Below are 13,706 nucleotides of genomic sequence, written 5' to 3'. Positions count from 1 at the left end.
TTCCTCCTCTGAAAACAAGTGCGGGGGCAAGTGATGTATCATATGATATTTTAGATCAATTTCCAAAGAAACAAATTTTAATTTCAAGACAGTACTGAACTTTTAAGTTCAAAATAGAGTCAAATTGTAACGTCAGTCACTGTGGAATGAACTATGTGAATATATAGCTTTTAAGAAAAATAAAAATTTTATGTTCTACTGTACAACTGTTCTACTGTGTTGTTATGTTCTACTATACAATAATGAGGTTCTACTGTACAACTGTTCTACTGTGTTGTTATGTTCTACTATACAATAATGAGGTTCTACTGTACAACTGCGAGAGAGAGAGAGAGACAGACAGTAAAATAACAATACAGATTTTTTTATTAAAACTTTTACAGAATAAGTAATAAGTTACCAGTTTAGTTTAAAAGCTGGAATGATGCAGGATGGGGAATAAGACAAATCAAATTTTAAAGGTGGGATAACAAAATTAGTGAAACATATCTCATATAGTTATATATAAGCATAAATTTTATAGTGAAATGCATGGCAGTGATGTTTGAAAAGGTGTAAACTTTCAATTCATAATTAGAAATAATAGAAAGATAACAATTCCTTCCTTATATTCCTCCGTATTTACTTTCACAAAGAAATTGAAAGTATTACAAGACGTAAATAATTAAAAGTTCTAGAATTAACACTAAAATTTAACAGTATTTTACATAGTTTTAGAACAAAACTTTATTTATTATATTTCTTATCCAGTGAAAATTTTATAAAAATATTTTTAGCCATACAACATAAAACATTTAATTATATAAGTATAAAATTAATAAAATGTAACAATGTTTGATTTTAAAACTTTATTAACATAATATACATATGATACTCAATTCAAATCCAGTAAATAGAACGTATTTAAAAATCTGTAAACTTTAAAAGTTTAAAATAAATATTTAACAGTATATACAGAAATAATTTAAATTTACATTTTTTCATTCACTATATTTCATTACATTCAGCAACATTACCCAACATTATAATCATGGAATAAGTGATGCAGTTAATAAACAAGTTTCATAAGAAAGGAAGAAACTTATTCAACATCTATCTACATACACCCTTCTTAAAAGCCAACACACTGAATAATAACATCAGCAAGAGCCAACTGATTATGAGGTTATGTTAGTTCAAAAGTGTATTTACAATGAATTTTTTTTACAGGTTTTCCATGGTTTTAAAAACACTGACATGGAAGACTATTTCTCAGTCCACTAAATGACCACTTCAGTCAAAACATTCGAAGCGAGAATCCTCCACTGTCAGGGCTGGTTTCAGACTCACTGATATGAATCTGCTCAAGAAGGGATGTTGGCATGGCTATGTCCGGAATGATTTCATTCAAATGATCACTGCAACAGCTTCTTGACATCTAGGAAAGTAAAAGGAAAAAAAATGATAAAAATTAATTTGAATATTGACATTTTGGATTCAAATTATGTTTCTCGCAATCATGAGTGTGTATATGTAGGCGTGTGTGTTTGTGTAGGTATGTGTACAGATGTATGTTTGCATAGGATATGGACTTAGCCTGGAGACTGTTTTCGCTAGAGGAGCAGCCGGTCGACGGTGGTGCTGGAGAGGGAGGTGGGGGGGGGAAATTAAAATCAGCATAACACCACGGACAGTCAAGTGAGAACAATAAGCAATGTGATTGCTCAAAAATTATATATAACAAGCCATAATAAATCAAGAACACTAAACAAAATTTTTGAAAATATTTTTTATTTTAGTACAAGCAACTAGGGTAACGGCAAAAGTAACAGACATGCTTAAGACATTGCTCTCAGGTTGACTCAATTTTCCGAGCCTTTTAATGTATTTAGAATTTTTAAATTAATTTTCTCTCATGCAACGACATCTTATCTAATATTTGGCTGCTTCTGGATCCTCTGAATTAGTTCATTCTATTTTTATTTGCTCAATTTCTAAAAAATGTCCGACCCTCAGTAACAGACACCAAAAAATGTGATGATACCCAGTAACAGGTAGGATGAGTGATGGACAAAAAAGCCCTTCTCTTCAAAATGTGCAGAAGTTCTTTACTTTTAGGACTAAAAACTTCTGTAATGCAAATGAACACGAAGCACATACTGACCTCATGCTGTCTGTTCATAACCTTTCACAATTGCCTTGTAAACACCAACTGGCTCATAAAATTCACTCTGATAACACTAGATGGTTGCACCATATTCCTGGGCCACAGCAGCATCAGTTTTACCCGCCTAAAATCCTTATTATTTAAATCCAAACTTATGATTGTCTCTGTTACTGGACCCTTGTCTGTTACTGGTACAGTTACCCTACTGTATGAGATTGATTTTATCAGCTCTGCATTAATTAATAGAAACAATAATCTTTTACTTCAATAAAAATAAAATCTAGAGCACAATTTATTATTTTTCTTTTAATGATTGCCTCCTTAATAAAAGTTGTATAGGAAGGAAAGGGAGCATTATTTATTGCAGGGAGCTATATTAAGCAATACCAAGATTACTTTAGAGGTGGACTTTCAAACAAAATTATATTTTTAGTTTGGAAACTTAGAGCTGTTAATCCCTCCCCCCCCCCTGTGAAATTGGAATATTTCTCTACAGAAAACTAAAACAAGAAATAAATAAAATAAAGATGATGGAATTTTTTTATAGAATATCCCGTATATATTCAGCATTTTGAGGCCTTATAGGGTTGTGACGTGCGGTCTGCCCAAGCAAACTAAGCAGAGCTTGGGCACTCCAAAAATAAATTTTCATTTATCATTTGTATGCTCATCATTGACAGGAAGTATGAATGATTAGTTTTTCCCTTTTTCTTTCACCGAAAAATAAGTTAAAAAAAAAAAGGAAATTAATTTGAATTCTGAAATTTTGAATTCAAATTATGTGTTTCGCAATCACGAGTTGCGACAGGACCCTACTCATTGGGGTTATTATTTTTAGAAAAGGCTCCTGTCCCCCCGACTCTACCCCTCCTCCTCGGCGGTTACGTGTGTATAGTTGTGTGTGTTCGTAGACCTGTGTGTATGCATGTAGGCGTGTGTGTATGTGTGTGAGTGTAGAGCGTGCGTTTGTAGGGCATGGACGACACCACCGGGGGACAGTGCTAAGAACCAGAGGAAGCGCGCTTGCAGAGGCCGGTGGTGCTGCAGAGGCTCCTGGTCCAAGCTGAAAAAGGAACCGGACCTCAAAGACGGTCAAGTGAGAACAATAAGCAATCATAATTGCTCAAAAAAAAAAATCTAGTAGTAGCTTTAATGGCAATTTCCCAGGAAAACGTATCCCCAGGCAAGGAAAGCAGGGGCGGCAAATTGGGGGTCCAGAGGGGGTGGTCGCACCTCCAAATTTTTTTAAGAGGAATGATAAAAAATGAGCAAATTTAATTAATGTAAATCGCAAACCAATGTTTATGAAGAAAGAATCTTGCTGGTTCTCTGTAATGGTTGAAGAAACTCAACACATTTTCAGAGATGAACAAGTGTTTTCCGTTTTTTTTTAATAATTAGAAATTCATCAAGCCTTTACCGGCCTTTTTAGAACAGAAAAAACTGATGAAGAATCATGGTTCATTTTAACTAAAGACTTATTGGGACCACATAAATAACAGGAAAAAAATTAAAAGTTACACATTGTTTTCCAAATTAAGATCAGTCAAAATAAAAATTGCTTGTGGTTTGACAAATCGTTGATATAAATTGAGAGAGAAGAAGTGTGAGGGAGGAGAAAAGATAACACATTATTACTTGCTAACATGGATTTTTGATATTGTTTAGTTTTTAATCATGTCCCCAACCCACCGACAAACACAATGCTAAATTAAACATAAAATGATTACCAGTAAAAAAATGCACGAAAATCAATTTTATATATATATATATATATATATATATATATATATATATATATATATATATATATATATATATATATATATATATATATACCAATCACCTACTCATACCTCAGACAAAATAAGGTCTTATTTCTGAGATTTCAATTCATTTTGTGTATTTTGTATTAATGAAGCAATTATTTTGCTTCAATTAATAAACATGCAACAAGGAGCATTCTTCTTACTTGGTTTGTAGGTGGTAGAGGCTCCTCTCTTGCCTCTCCAAGTTCCAAACTAAGGTGTCTAGAAGGCTTGTACATTCTTGGCAATCCATAGACATGACTAGAATGGTCCCCAGGATAGCGAGACTGATGACTTGATGAAACAGAGGCAGCAGATGGATGATGTTCAGCACTATATTCTTCAAGAAACTGGTAAGATGTTCGATGAAGAACTTCCATCACCTTGTCTGGAAGGCCAAACTCTCTTACCACTCGCAATTGTAAGAGTTTGGTAACATCACAATGATTTCGAACAACAGTGTAAGCTCGACGGGCACTCTGACTTTGTCTCAGTTCTTTCTCGCGCTTTTTCATTTGTCGTAAAGTAGTTTCATCTAAAATGGGAAAGGAAATAATCTTAGTTGATGTTTAAATTATATGGAAAATAAAGAATCATATTTACTATAGCCAATCTATGGTTTTGATTATTACAACATTATTAATGAGAAAATAAACAAACAAAAGGAAAACAAAGTTACGATGATTTTATGAAGCTTATGGAGTATGATTCTCTCCAACAAAATAAAAACTAAAACTTAATGTAAAGCTCATAAAAAGTAGGACACATGTGCCCAATATTTTCAGTAGAGCACAGACCAACTGTTTCAGTGCAAATGAGAGGAAAAGAAGGGAGATATAAGAGAACAACAGCAGCACAAGAAATGATTAAAATTAACTCAGTTAATTCCATAATTGAACTATTGGCTCTTTTTCATTCATGCTAACTAGGACAACATTAAAAAAAAATATAATAACCAATAAACCAAAATATCATTTGACTACATTAAGTTTATTCCAAAATTCAAGCAGATTGCACAGAGATTACAACTGCCTTGAGGCAAATAAATAAAAACATAGAAAGAGGAGAATGCAAAGAAAACAGGGGAAGGGGGAGGGGAGAGATGGAGGGATAATTTTTTCAAGTTTTGGTTAAAGTTGCAGAATATTTTGGGTTAAAGAATATATCCGCACCTAGGGCTTCATGATGCAGACTGCCATTAAAATTTTTAGGGGGGTGTTTGGAGGGGTATTTTTCCTCATTTGGGGGGTCTCTGTGCATTGACGGGGATGCACCCTTGCCCATGGGGAGGGGGCACCCCTGATTAAAATTTTAATTATTTAACCATAAATTATCATTAAACTGAGAGAATGCAGATCCCATCAGTCCACAAAAGTATCCAACATGAATTCAGAAAAAATGGATAAAAAGTGCATGGAAATTATTCAAGATGGTGATATGAGAAAACCAGGGTTGGGTTTTGGACTGTCCAAAACTAGTTTAGGACAGGACAGGTGGTTTTTACCGTCCAAAACTGCCTAAAACTGTCCAAAAGTGTCGAAAACTGTCTTAAACTGTCCAAAACTATGCTAAAGCTAAAGAGGTGTAATCTAATCGATTCATATTTACTGCAATATTCGTAATGCATAAATATAGATATTAATGAGGTTTAATCAATGACTATTTGAAAATATTTTTCTCCAAAATGTTAATTTAAAAAATATTTTACTTAAAAAATTGCCAATAACTATTACATAAAAACTTCCTTATGTAACAGTTGGTAGAGTTATGAAAGGAAATTCACAACACACCCAAGACAACTAATTTCAGTTACATTTATAACTCAAAGGAATGTTACTAAATGTGCAATATTTAGGAGCAAAAAAAAAAACTTTTTTTAAAATGGTTTTTGCAAATAAGTTTTGCTTGATGTTTTACCTAAAATTATTTTTTAAATCATAGATTAAAGAACAAGAAATTGATGATTAAACACTTATGTCATAAAATTTGTGCTATTCTTTTTTTAGTTCATATTTTTAATATAATACATTCGGTAACAATAAAAAAATTATTATTTATTGCATTTAAATCAATTATTGCAGTATATTTTGAACACTTTCTTTTGCACACATGCATAAATGTTGAAAAATTTGGTTTGTGGAAAAAAAAAACTCCTGCATACAAATTGAAATTTTTAATGAAGAATTTAATTTCTACGTAGCTAGATTGATAAAAATCAGCTGCATAAATAAGTTATATAATTATACTTGAATGTTAACATTAAATAAATATTTTAAATAGTCAAAAATATAATTTTGACACATTTTGTTCTGTTTTTGATATTTTCTCACAAAATATAGTATCTTATAAAGTAGTTTTGAACAGGATGAGAAAAACCCTGCTTTCATTTGCCCACATGCATAAACATAGGGAAATTTGGTTACTAATATCATAAATAAATAAATAAATAAATAAATAAATAAACTCATGCATACAAATTGAAATTTTAATCAAGAATTCGCCTTGAATGTAACTAGATTAAAAATCAGCTGCATAAATAAGTTGAATGTTCTCATTGAATAAATGTTCAATATAAAACATTACTTTGATACATTTTATTCTCTTTTTGATGTTTTCTCACAGAATACAATTTTTCTAAAAATATAGTTTTGGACACTTTCGGACAGTTTTGGACACGAGGGTTTTGGAAAGGACGGTAAAAACCAGGTTTTTTACCGTGGTTTTTACCGTAGTGTCCAAAACCTCGCCAACCCTGGAGAAAACATTTTTCTACTCTTCAGAGAGTTAAAAGAATTTCATAAAAATCCAAAGAGTTGAAAACAAATAGTTTTCTATTCTTCGGAGAGTTAAAAGAATTGCCTAGAAATCAAATCTACATTTCAAGTTAGCCAAATTGATCAGATATTAAGATAGATACTGCTTTCATGGAAGTTCAGAATGAAATCCTTGTGAATGCTTCAGGGTCGTAATAAATGCTTCAATGACTCTTTCAAAATGTAGATTTTGAAAGAGTCATGTATGTCTTGTATTACGTTCAAAACAAACTTTTCATCTCTCATTTTGGAAAAAAACAGGAAATCATTTCACATAGATTTCATTTTAATAATATTTTAATATTGTTGTTTCACAAGGCTTTATGTAAATCAAAAAAATCCTGAATATAAAGGTAAGACGTATACTCACCGAGAACCACATCTTTCATGAATTCAAGACTTGACAATGGACACAAGTGTCCTAAAGGTACAACACCCTCGCTGAATGACAACGGCTTTTCAACCATATACAATGTGTCAGGAATGTGAGATATATGCCACACCTGCTGACGCACAACTTCCGTATCCTGACCAAGTTGCTCTTCCAGCCAAGCCTGAATTTGATAAAAATTAATGAATGACATGCCAAGAATAAAATTAATGATGTTAATAAAAAGTTTATTACAAGCCAAACATTTCTCAAGATATTTATCTAATTTTTTTTTAGAGAGTAAGTTCTTTGTTGAGACATAAAAAGTTGTCAAGCAGTAGAAACATAAAAAGCTCTGCAACTTCGTGTTGGGGTGGGAGGGGGGGGGGGGCATATGAAGTCAAATTTTTTTAATTATGGAAAGATTGGGTATGAACTATTACTATAAAAATTTCATCCTACTACTATTACGGCTACATTACTACTGTTAAATTCTTAAGGGAGAACTTTTTAATAAATTGATAACCCCAATGTGTTGCCTTTTTTTTTACTACTTTGTAAATAACTTTGTGCTGAGAAATAACAGGAAGTATCCAATGTTGTTTAGCACAAATAAACAGATCACTGAACACACGTTTTGGGGTTTCTAGCAAGGCCATATCCAGAAATCTTTTTCAAGAGGGGCCCGGATTCGCACGTTGCCCTAACACACACACATACATATAGACACAAATACACACATAAAAATATTTAACACAGAAGATGTTTTTTTATCTTGATTTTTAATGATTCCACCATTGGACGTTGTTATTTTAATTTTAATTCCTTATTATTTTTTTATTTACCTTGTAGTGGTAAGGATAACAGGAGAATGTCTCCTTAAATAAGAGGTAGAACATCCTTAGTTTCAGGGGGTCCAGGGGTTTTTCCCCTGTGAGATTTTTTGAAAAATAGATATAAAAATCTGTATTTTGAGGCCTTATAAAAGGGGTAATTGGACTACAACAATCTGAAGAAAAATAGGCAAACAAAGTCTTTTAAAAGATATGCATTCTTTTGCAAATCAAGATCAATCAAAATAAAAATTGCTTGCTCGACAAACCGTTGACATTAATCGACAGAGAGGAAAAACGAGAGAGGAGAAAAGAGAAGTGCATCCTCATTTACTCATATTGGCTTTTACTGCAGTTTGTTTTTGATCACTCCCCCCCCCCCTTTTTCATCAAATGCCCTGCAGTATTAAAATTTTATAAAATGGTTTAAAAGGAATGGTGTATAAATTCAGAAAATAAGAACAAAAGAGTAATATTCTGGCCATTTGGACAATTCATACTTTATTTTCTTGATAAGAAACAAAATTGAGAAACTTTTCAAGGAATTTTAAAAACTTAAAAATAATTTTCAAAGACTCTAGACCAGTTGAAATTATTTAAAGCACTTTATTTGCACTTTTCAGAAGTTGATTGCACAGTCTTACAAAATGATTATAACTTTGTAAGACACACCCGTTTTAAGTTAAAAATAAATGTAACAAAATATTTCTCAAAGCAAACAACTTTTTTTTTTCAATCATAAGTAGTGCAGAAAATGAAATCGAGTAGAGTAAGTTTTACTTTTTTCTCATGTTTAAGATGTACATGATTCTCATGCTTAAGAACAGTATGAGGTAGAAGTAAGATAAAAACAAGCAATAACAAAAGAACTTCCAAAATACTGAATTTGGTGTTAAATAAATGGCAAGACATGGAACATATCAGTCTCAAAAAATTATCTTGAAAAATATGCTACAAAAACGTGAGAATCATGATTTTTCATTTTTTACTCAGGATGTATGGAAGGAGCTGAATTTGGCACTTCTTGGAAACCAGATACTATCTTAATCAGAAACTAGGCGCCCGGCCCTTGGAGCCCCGGCTCGAAATCGGTGCAGTGTAAGTTTTATAAGAATTTTAGGGGGAGGAGGGCAGGGGCATGCACAGAGGGGAGAAGGGACACCTGTTGGCCCAAGTTTGAAGGGGGTCCAATATTTTTAAAATTAGGGATGAAAATAGGGGTAAACAATATGGAGGCAGGGTGGAAAAAGTCATTTGTGACGGGCCCCAAAATTTCTGTGCACACCCTTGGAGGAGGAAAAGTCTACCAAACTGACAAGGGGCCTGCCTTGGCCCTGGACAGCCCTGAATTGAATTGGGAAAGAGCAATAAGTCCTAATTAAGGGTCTAAATTTTAAGTATGCTTTGCAGCTAATAGAACTAAAATTGCTTTTTCTGTATTTCTTCAAATTTTCACTCGTTTAATAGTTACAAAATTAAGAATAAAAAACTTTTGTTATTTTCCTTTTCTGACATTAGAAATTTAAAAAAAAAAAAAAAACCTTTCTTCTGTTTTACGGTACAAACATTTCAAAAATATTTTTTTTGGGGGGGGGGGGGGGGGGGCATCGCAGCCCCCTCTGGATACGGTCCTGGTTCTAGAACCCACCTTTTTCAATTCAAAGTTGTGCGTATTTGCATGAAAAGACATCTGGTAAAAGCCTCACCAGATGTCTTTACATCCAAAGGCTCACAACACTGCTTATTTCCTGTTATTTTGTTATAGCTCAATGCAGAATAAGATTCTACATTATGTACAGTTTTAACCTGAAAATCACCATTTATGTTAGTCTAGCCATGAGATACAGAAATAACCAGTCAATTGGTTCAGTACAAGGGTTAATACATAATTTGAAACATGAAAATTGAACACTTTAAGCATCTTAACAGTTTTAACAAACTTATATAAAAATTGTAATAAAACATATGGAAATTATTTACATAGAATACTTGTAAATTGGTAAACAAAATTGAAATATTTAACAAAAAGCAAAATCCATAATAATAAATTGCACAAAAAGGGGGGGGGGGGGTCAATAAATTAATATACGTAACAAAAAATGATTTTTATCAATTTTCTACAAACTGGGACAGGCCATTTGAAAACAAAAAGAATTAACGAAACAAGTGCATTTAAATTCCTTATTTCCCAAAAAAAAAAAAAAAAACAAAATAAATAACTCCTACCTTTGCTTCCTCAACAAATGGAGTAAAAAGACGCGGTTTGACATACAGTCCATGACTATTCCTTCCTCTAATCCAAGCCTTAGTTTTTAAGTTGGAGCTATGCCCAACCACACACAAATCATCTCCTAACATATAGGATGGAGGTGTACTGATGAGGCCTCGTCTTACAGCAGATACCAGAGCTTCACTATCAGGAGGTAGTACATGACTAATACGAACACAGCTTAACAAATCTGATAACAAATCACGAAGTTCGACATCACTCAAATCTCGCCGGCGTAGACCACGCCTGCTGACACTGTGAGCAGTATGACTGACTAAATTTGGCTCTGCAAAGAAAAGGCAAGTACAAATAATTAAAAAATAAAATTTTAAAAACAATATCCTTTTTCAAAATACATAGCGTTCACATTTTACTGCTTTACGAAGAAAACTAACTTTAGCAGACTGAAATCTTGTGAATAGTTGCCTTGTGTTCAGTAAAAAATTTTTTTTCATCAAAACAGCAGATTTTTAAAGACACCAGCCTTGGTAAGTGTCTTTTAAGATTGGTACAGGTTGACTGAATTTGACTTTAACTAAAGGCTCAAACTTTTTTTTGTCTTGTGGACCCATTATTGTCATTTTCTGTTTATCGTGTGCCCCCTACTAAGTTCCAAAATTAATTGAATGTAATATTTACATCTGAGGATTCTAAAACAGAGTGAATTAGATGGTTAAATTTTGCCCAGAGTATCCTAAATCATCAGGTGAAAGCAGAATACATGAAAACGTCACAGGACAAATCAGAAATTTATCCAAAGAGTGAAACTTAAATGGTAACTTAAAGTTGAATTTTAAATAAATAACTCCACATTGAAAATTAAAAAAAAAGCATTATTTTAATTCATACTTCGATAAATTTAAATGGCACAAAATGCAAATCTGGTATTCACTACATAAAATAATACAGAGAGAGAGAGAGTTTTAATTGCAAGAAAAGGGTGATTTTGATGCTCTGAAAATACATTTTTAATACCTGCCAACAAATTTTTCAGACTTGACATAACTGATTGCACTAACATTTAAACCATTTTTTTTTTAAATTTAAGTGAAATAAATGATTTTTTGTAATCTTTGTGTGCAATGCATAAAATCTGATTTTAAAATCAGTAATTTATTTTGAAACATAAATAAGTGTCCAATTAAAAAAAAAAAATAAAACTTTCAATCTGAAAATCAACCAAAAAAACGACCCTTTTTTTAACAGTTCTAAGAAGCACAGTACCCAATACTTTTAGTTAACGTTGATGGTTTAATATCAAAATTTGATGATTTGAAACTTGAACATTGCCCCTGAATTTCGCACAAGTTTTCTTGCGTTAAAAGGATAAAAATACATGTAAGAAAAGAAAATTAGCAACTTCTTGTATGATTACAATTATTTTGAAGTCAGACATTTAAATATATGAAAAACACAACTATGATGATTTTTAACAATTAAAATATGCCAATTTAAACAATACAATGAACAAGAAAATTTAATCCTTGAAGAGTAGCATTTTCATGCAAAGGTTACATAGCCACAAGCAATACTGTTATAAAGATAGCAAATGAACATCACAGCAAAAAGAATTTTATAAACATTTTTTTAAAAAATCAAGAATTTCAATTAATTTTTACAGGAGCTGCTAAAAAACTTCATGCAAAAGCAAAAAGACATGGAGATATTATAAATATTAACTTCGCAAAAGAAAATGTTTTACATAATAAAATTATTTTCCAATATTGGATGAGGTCTACTTTTAATATAAGTAATCAATTTGAGTTTTTATCAATACAGTGATGAGCGAAATTCATTTCTAAGTTTTTTTTTTTTTTGCACTACAAAATTAGCTGCTTTTGACCCAGAATTGACACTCACAAATTTTATTAGTTCTTTAGACAAATCGCTTATCATTCCTATAAATGACGTGCCATTTGATCACTTTTAATATTCTTTCACAGCAATATGAATTTCAATCAGCTGGTAAACGTAATTTTTAATTGTATTTTTGTTGTAGTTCTAATTACAGGTGTTTGGTTATGTTTTAGGCGAACTTGGGAGGTTAGCACTCCTAGAACCTCCTGTTGCAGGTCATATTGTGTCTATCTTAGTATTTTGATAGATAAATGCAAGATTTTTCAAGAGCCAAAAAGAAAAAAAATACTGACTCCATTAATGTCTCAGACAAATAGTGAAATATAAAAACTTTAATTAAATGAACTAAAAATAAACTAACCTCTTTCTTCAACACGTTTGAACAACTGATGCTCTCCCCACTTGAGCACTGCTTGCAAAACTTCTAGTTCTCCTGCCTAAAATACATTCAAATTTATACAATTAGTATTCATGATTTATTTTATTGAGCTTTTGAGCCATTCCACCGAAATTTTGTCCAGCATGTTCCACTTCATATATTTCATTAAAAATAATACTTCAAAATGTTAATAAACATATTTTTTCTGCTTAACAAATTATAAACTTATGTGTGATTTCTTACGCGAGAAATTTCGTCATTATCCTTTCAATTATTAGGTACTTTTTAAGAAAATATATGAACCGTCACGTGCGGGACAAAGGGTTGATTTTTCATGGAATGCCTCCCCCCCCTTTTTTTTCAAAGTATTGACAGTTTACACATTTATTTCAATTTAAAGTGATAGCTAAAAATGAATTTAAAAAAAGAAATATAATTGCAATACAGCAGAATACCATTATAATGTCAAGCCTCTTGCCTAGGTACATTACAGACATCATCTAGTGCTCTGATATTTCAAATTATTTGAAAATCAAGGTTTTTTTTTTTTTTTTTTCAATTCACCTAGCTTAGTTTTGAACATTCACACAACTTTAATAAAAACTACAAATGATTTATGCTGCAGGAGAAAAATGAAAAGAGGGGAGGAGGATGCTACAGATCCTCCAGCCAGAATTTTTGCTTTAGTTAGCTTAAAATATTTGACTGTGATATATTTTATCCCTTCTAAATGTTTCCTTTATTATCTGTGTTCCTCCTCTCATATTATAAATAATTTCAACATTAATTTGCACTCCACTCTATACCAAAAGTTCTCAACCTGGGCGGGCACTTCCCAAAGGGATGTAGAAGAATTTCAAGGAAGGAGTGAACAATCAATAAAATAAAAAAGTATAACTAATTATAAGTCTTTCAATTGTGTGATCACATATAAATATAGAATCTCCTCTCATTAATACTGTGAAGGTGACTAAAGGATTCCATGCCAACCTCACTTATGTCCTTCAAATAAATTAGTGTTTACTTTTTAGTTTTTGACTTTCATATGTACTCAAAATAAATGTATGTGTTGCAGCATTGAATTGTGTGTGAAATTAACTACATATTTATTTAAAAACTCATGGTACCCGCACGGCTTTGCCCATAGTAGAAAATTAAAAGATCTTTTGGTTCGCCTGTATATTTACAAATAATGTATAGCGAATTTCTCGCCAATTGGCTTGCCCATGTT

At 31.9% G+C, this 13,706-nt stretch overlaps 1 protein-coding gene across 1 annotated transcript in view; it reads right to left on the bottom strand.

Moving 5' to 3' along the window:
• Window positions 1-399: 399 nt before the first annotated feature.
• LOC129224604 (BTB/POZ domain-containing protein 7-like) overlaps window positions 400-13,706 on the bottom strand; it is a 29,130-nt gene continuing 15,823 nt past the window's right edge. Inside the window, exons 5-9 of the mRNA XM_054859088.1 lie at window positions 12,458-12,533; window positions 10,197-10,525; window positions 7,138-7,321; window positions 4,119-4,489; window positions 400-1,417 (exon numbers count right to left, since the gene is read on the bottom strand). Coding sequence (XP_054715063.1) covers window positions 1,277-1,417; window positions 4,119-4,489; window positions 7,138-7,321; window positions 10,197-10,525; window positions 12,458-12,533 — 1,101 coding nt within the window. The 3' untranslated portion in view covers window positions 400-1,276. The remainder of the gene's footprint in view (window positions 1,418-4,118; window positions 4,490-7,137; window positions 7,322-10,196; window positions 10,526-12,457; window positions 12,534-13,706) is intronic.

Source organism: Uloborus diversus, chromosome 6 (assembly GCF_026930045.1).
Source record: "Uloborus diversus isolate 005 chromosome 6, Udiv.v.3.1, whole genome shotgun sequence".
Classification (NCBI taxonomy): Eukaryota; Metazoa; Arthropoda; class Arachnida; order Araneae; family Uloboridae; genus Uloborus; species Uloborus diversus.
Note: the sequence above shows the minus strand (reverse complement) of the source record. Positions and strands in the feature narration are given on the sequence as shown.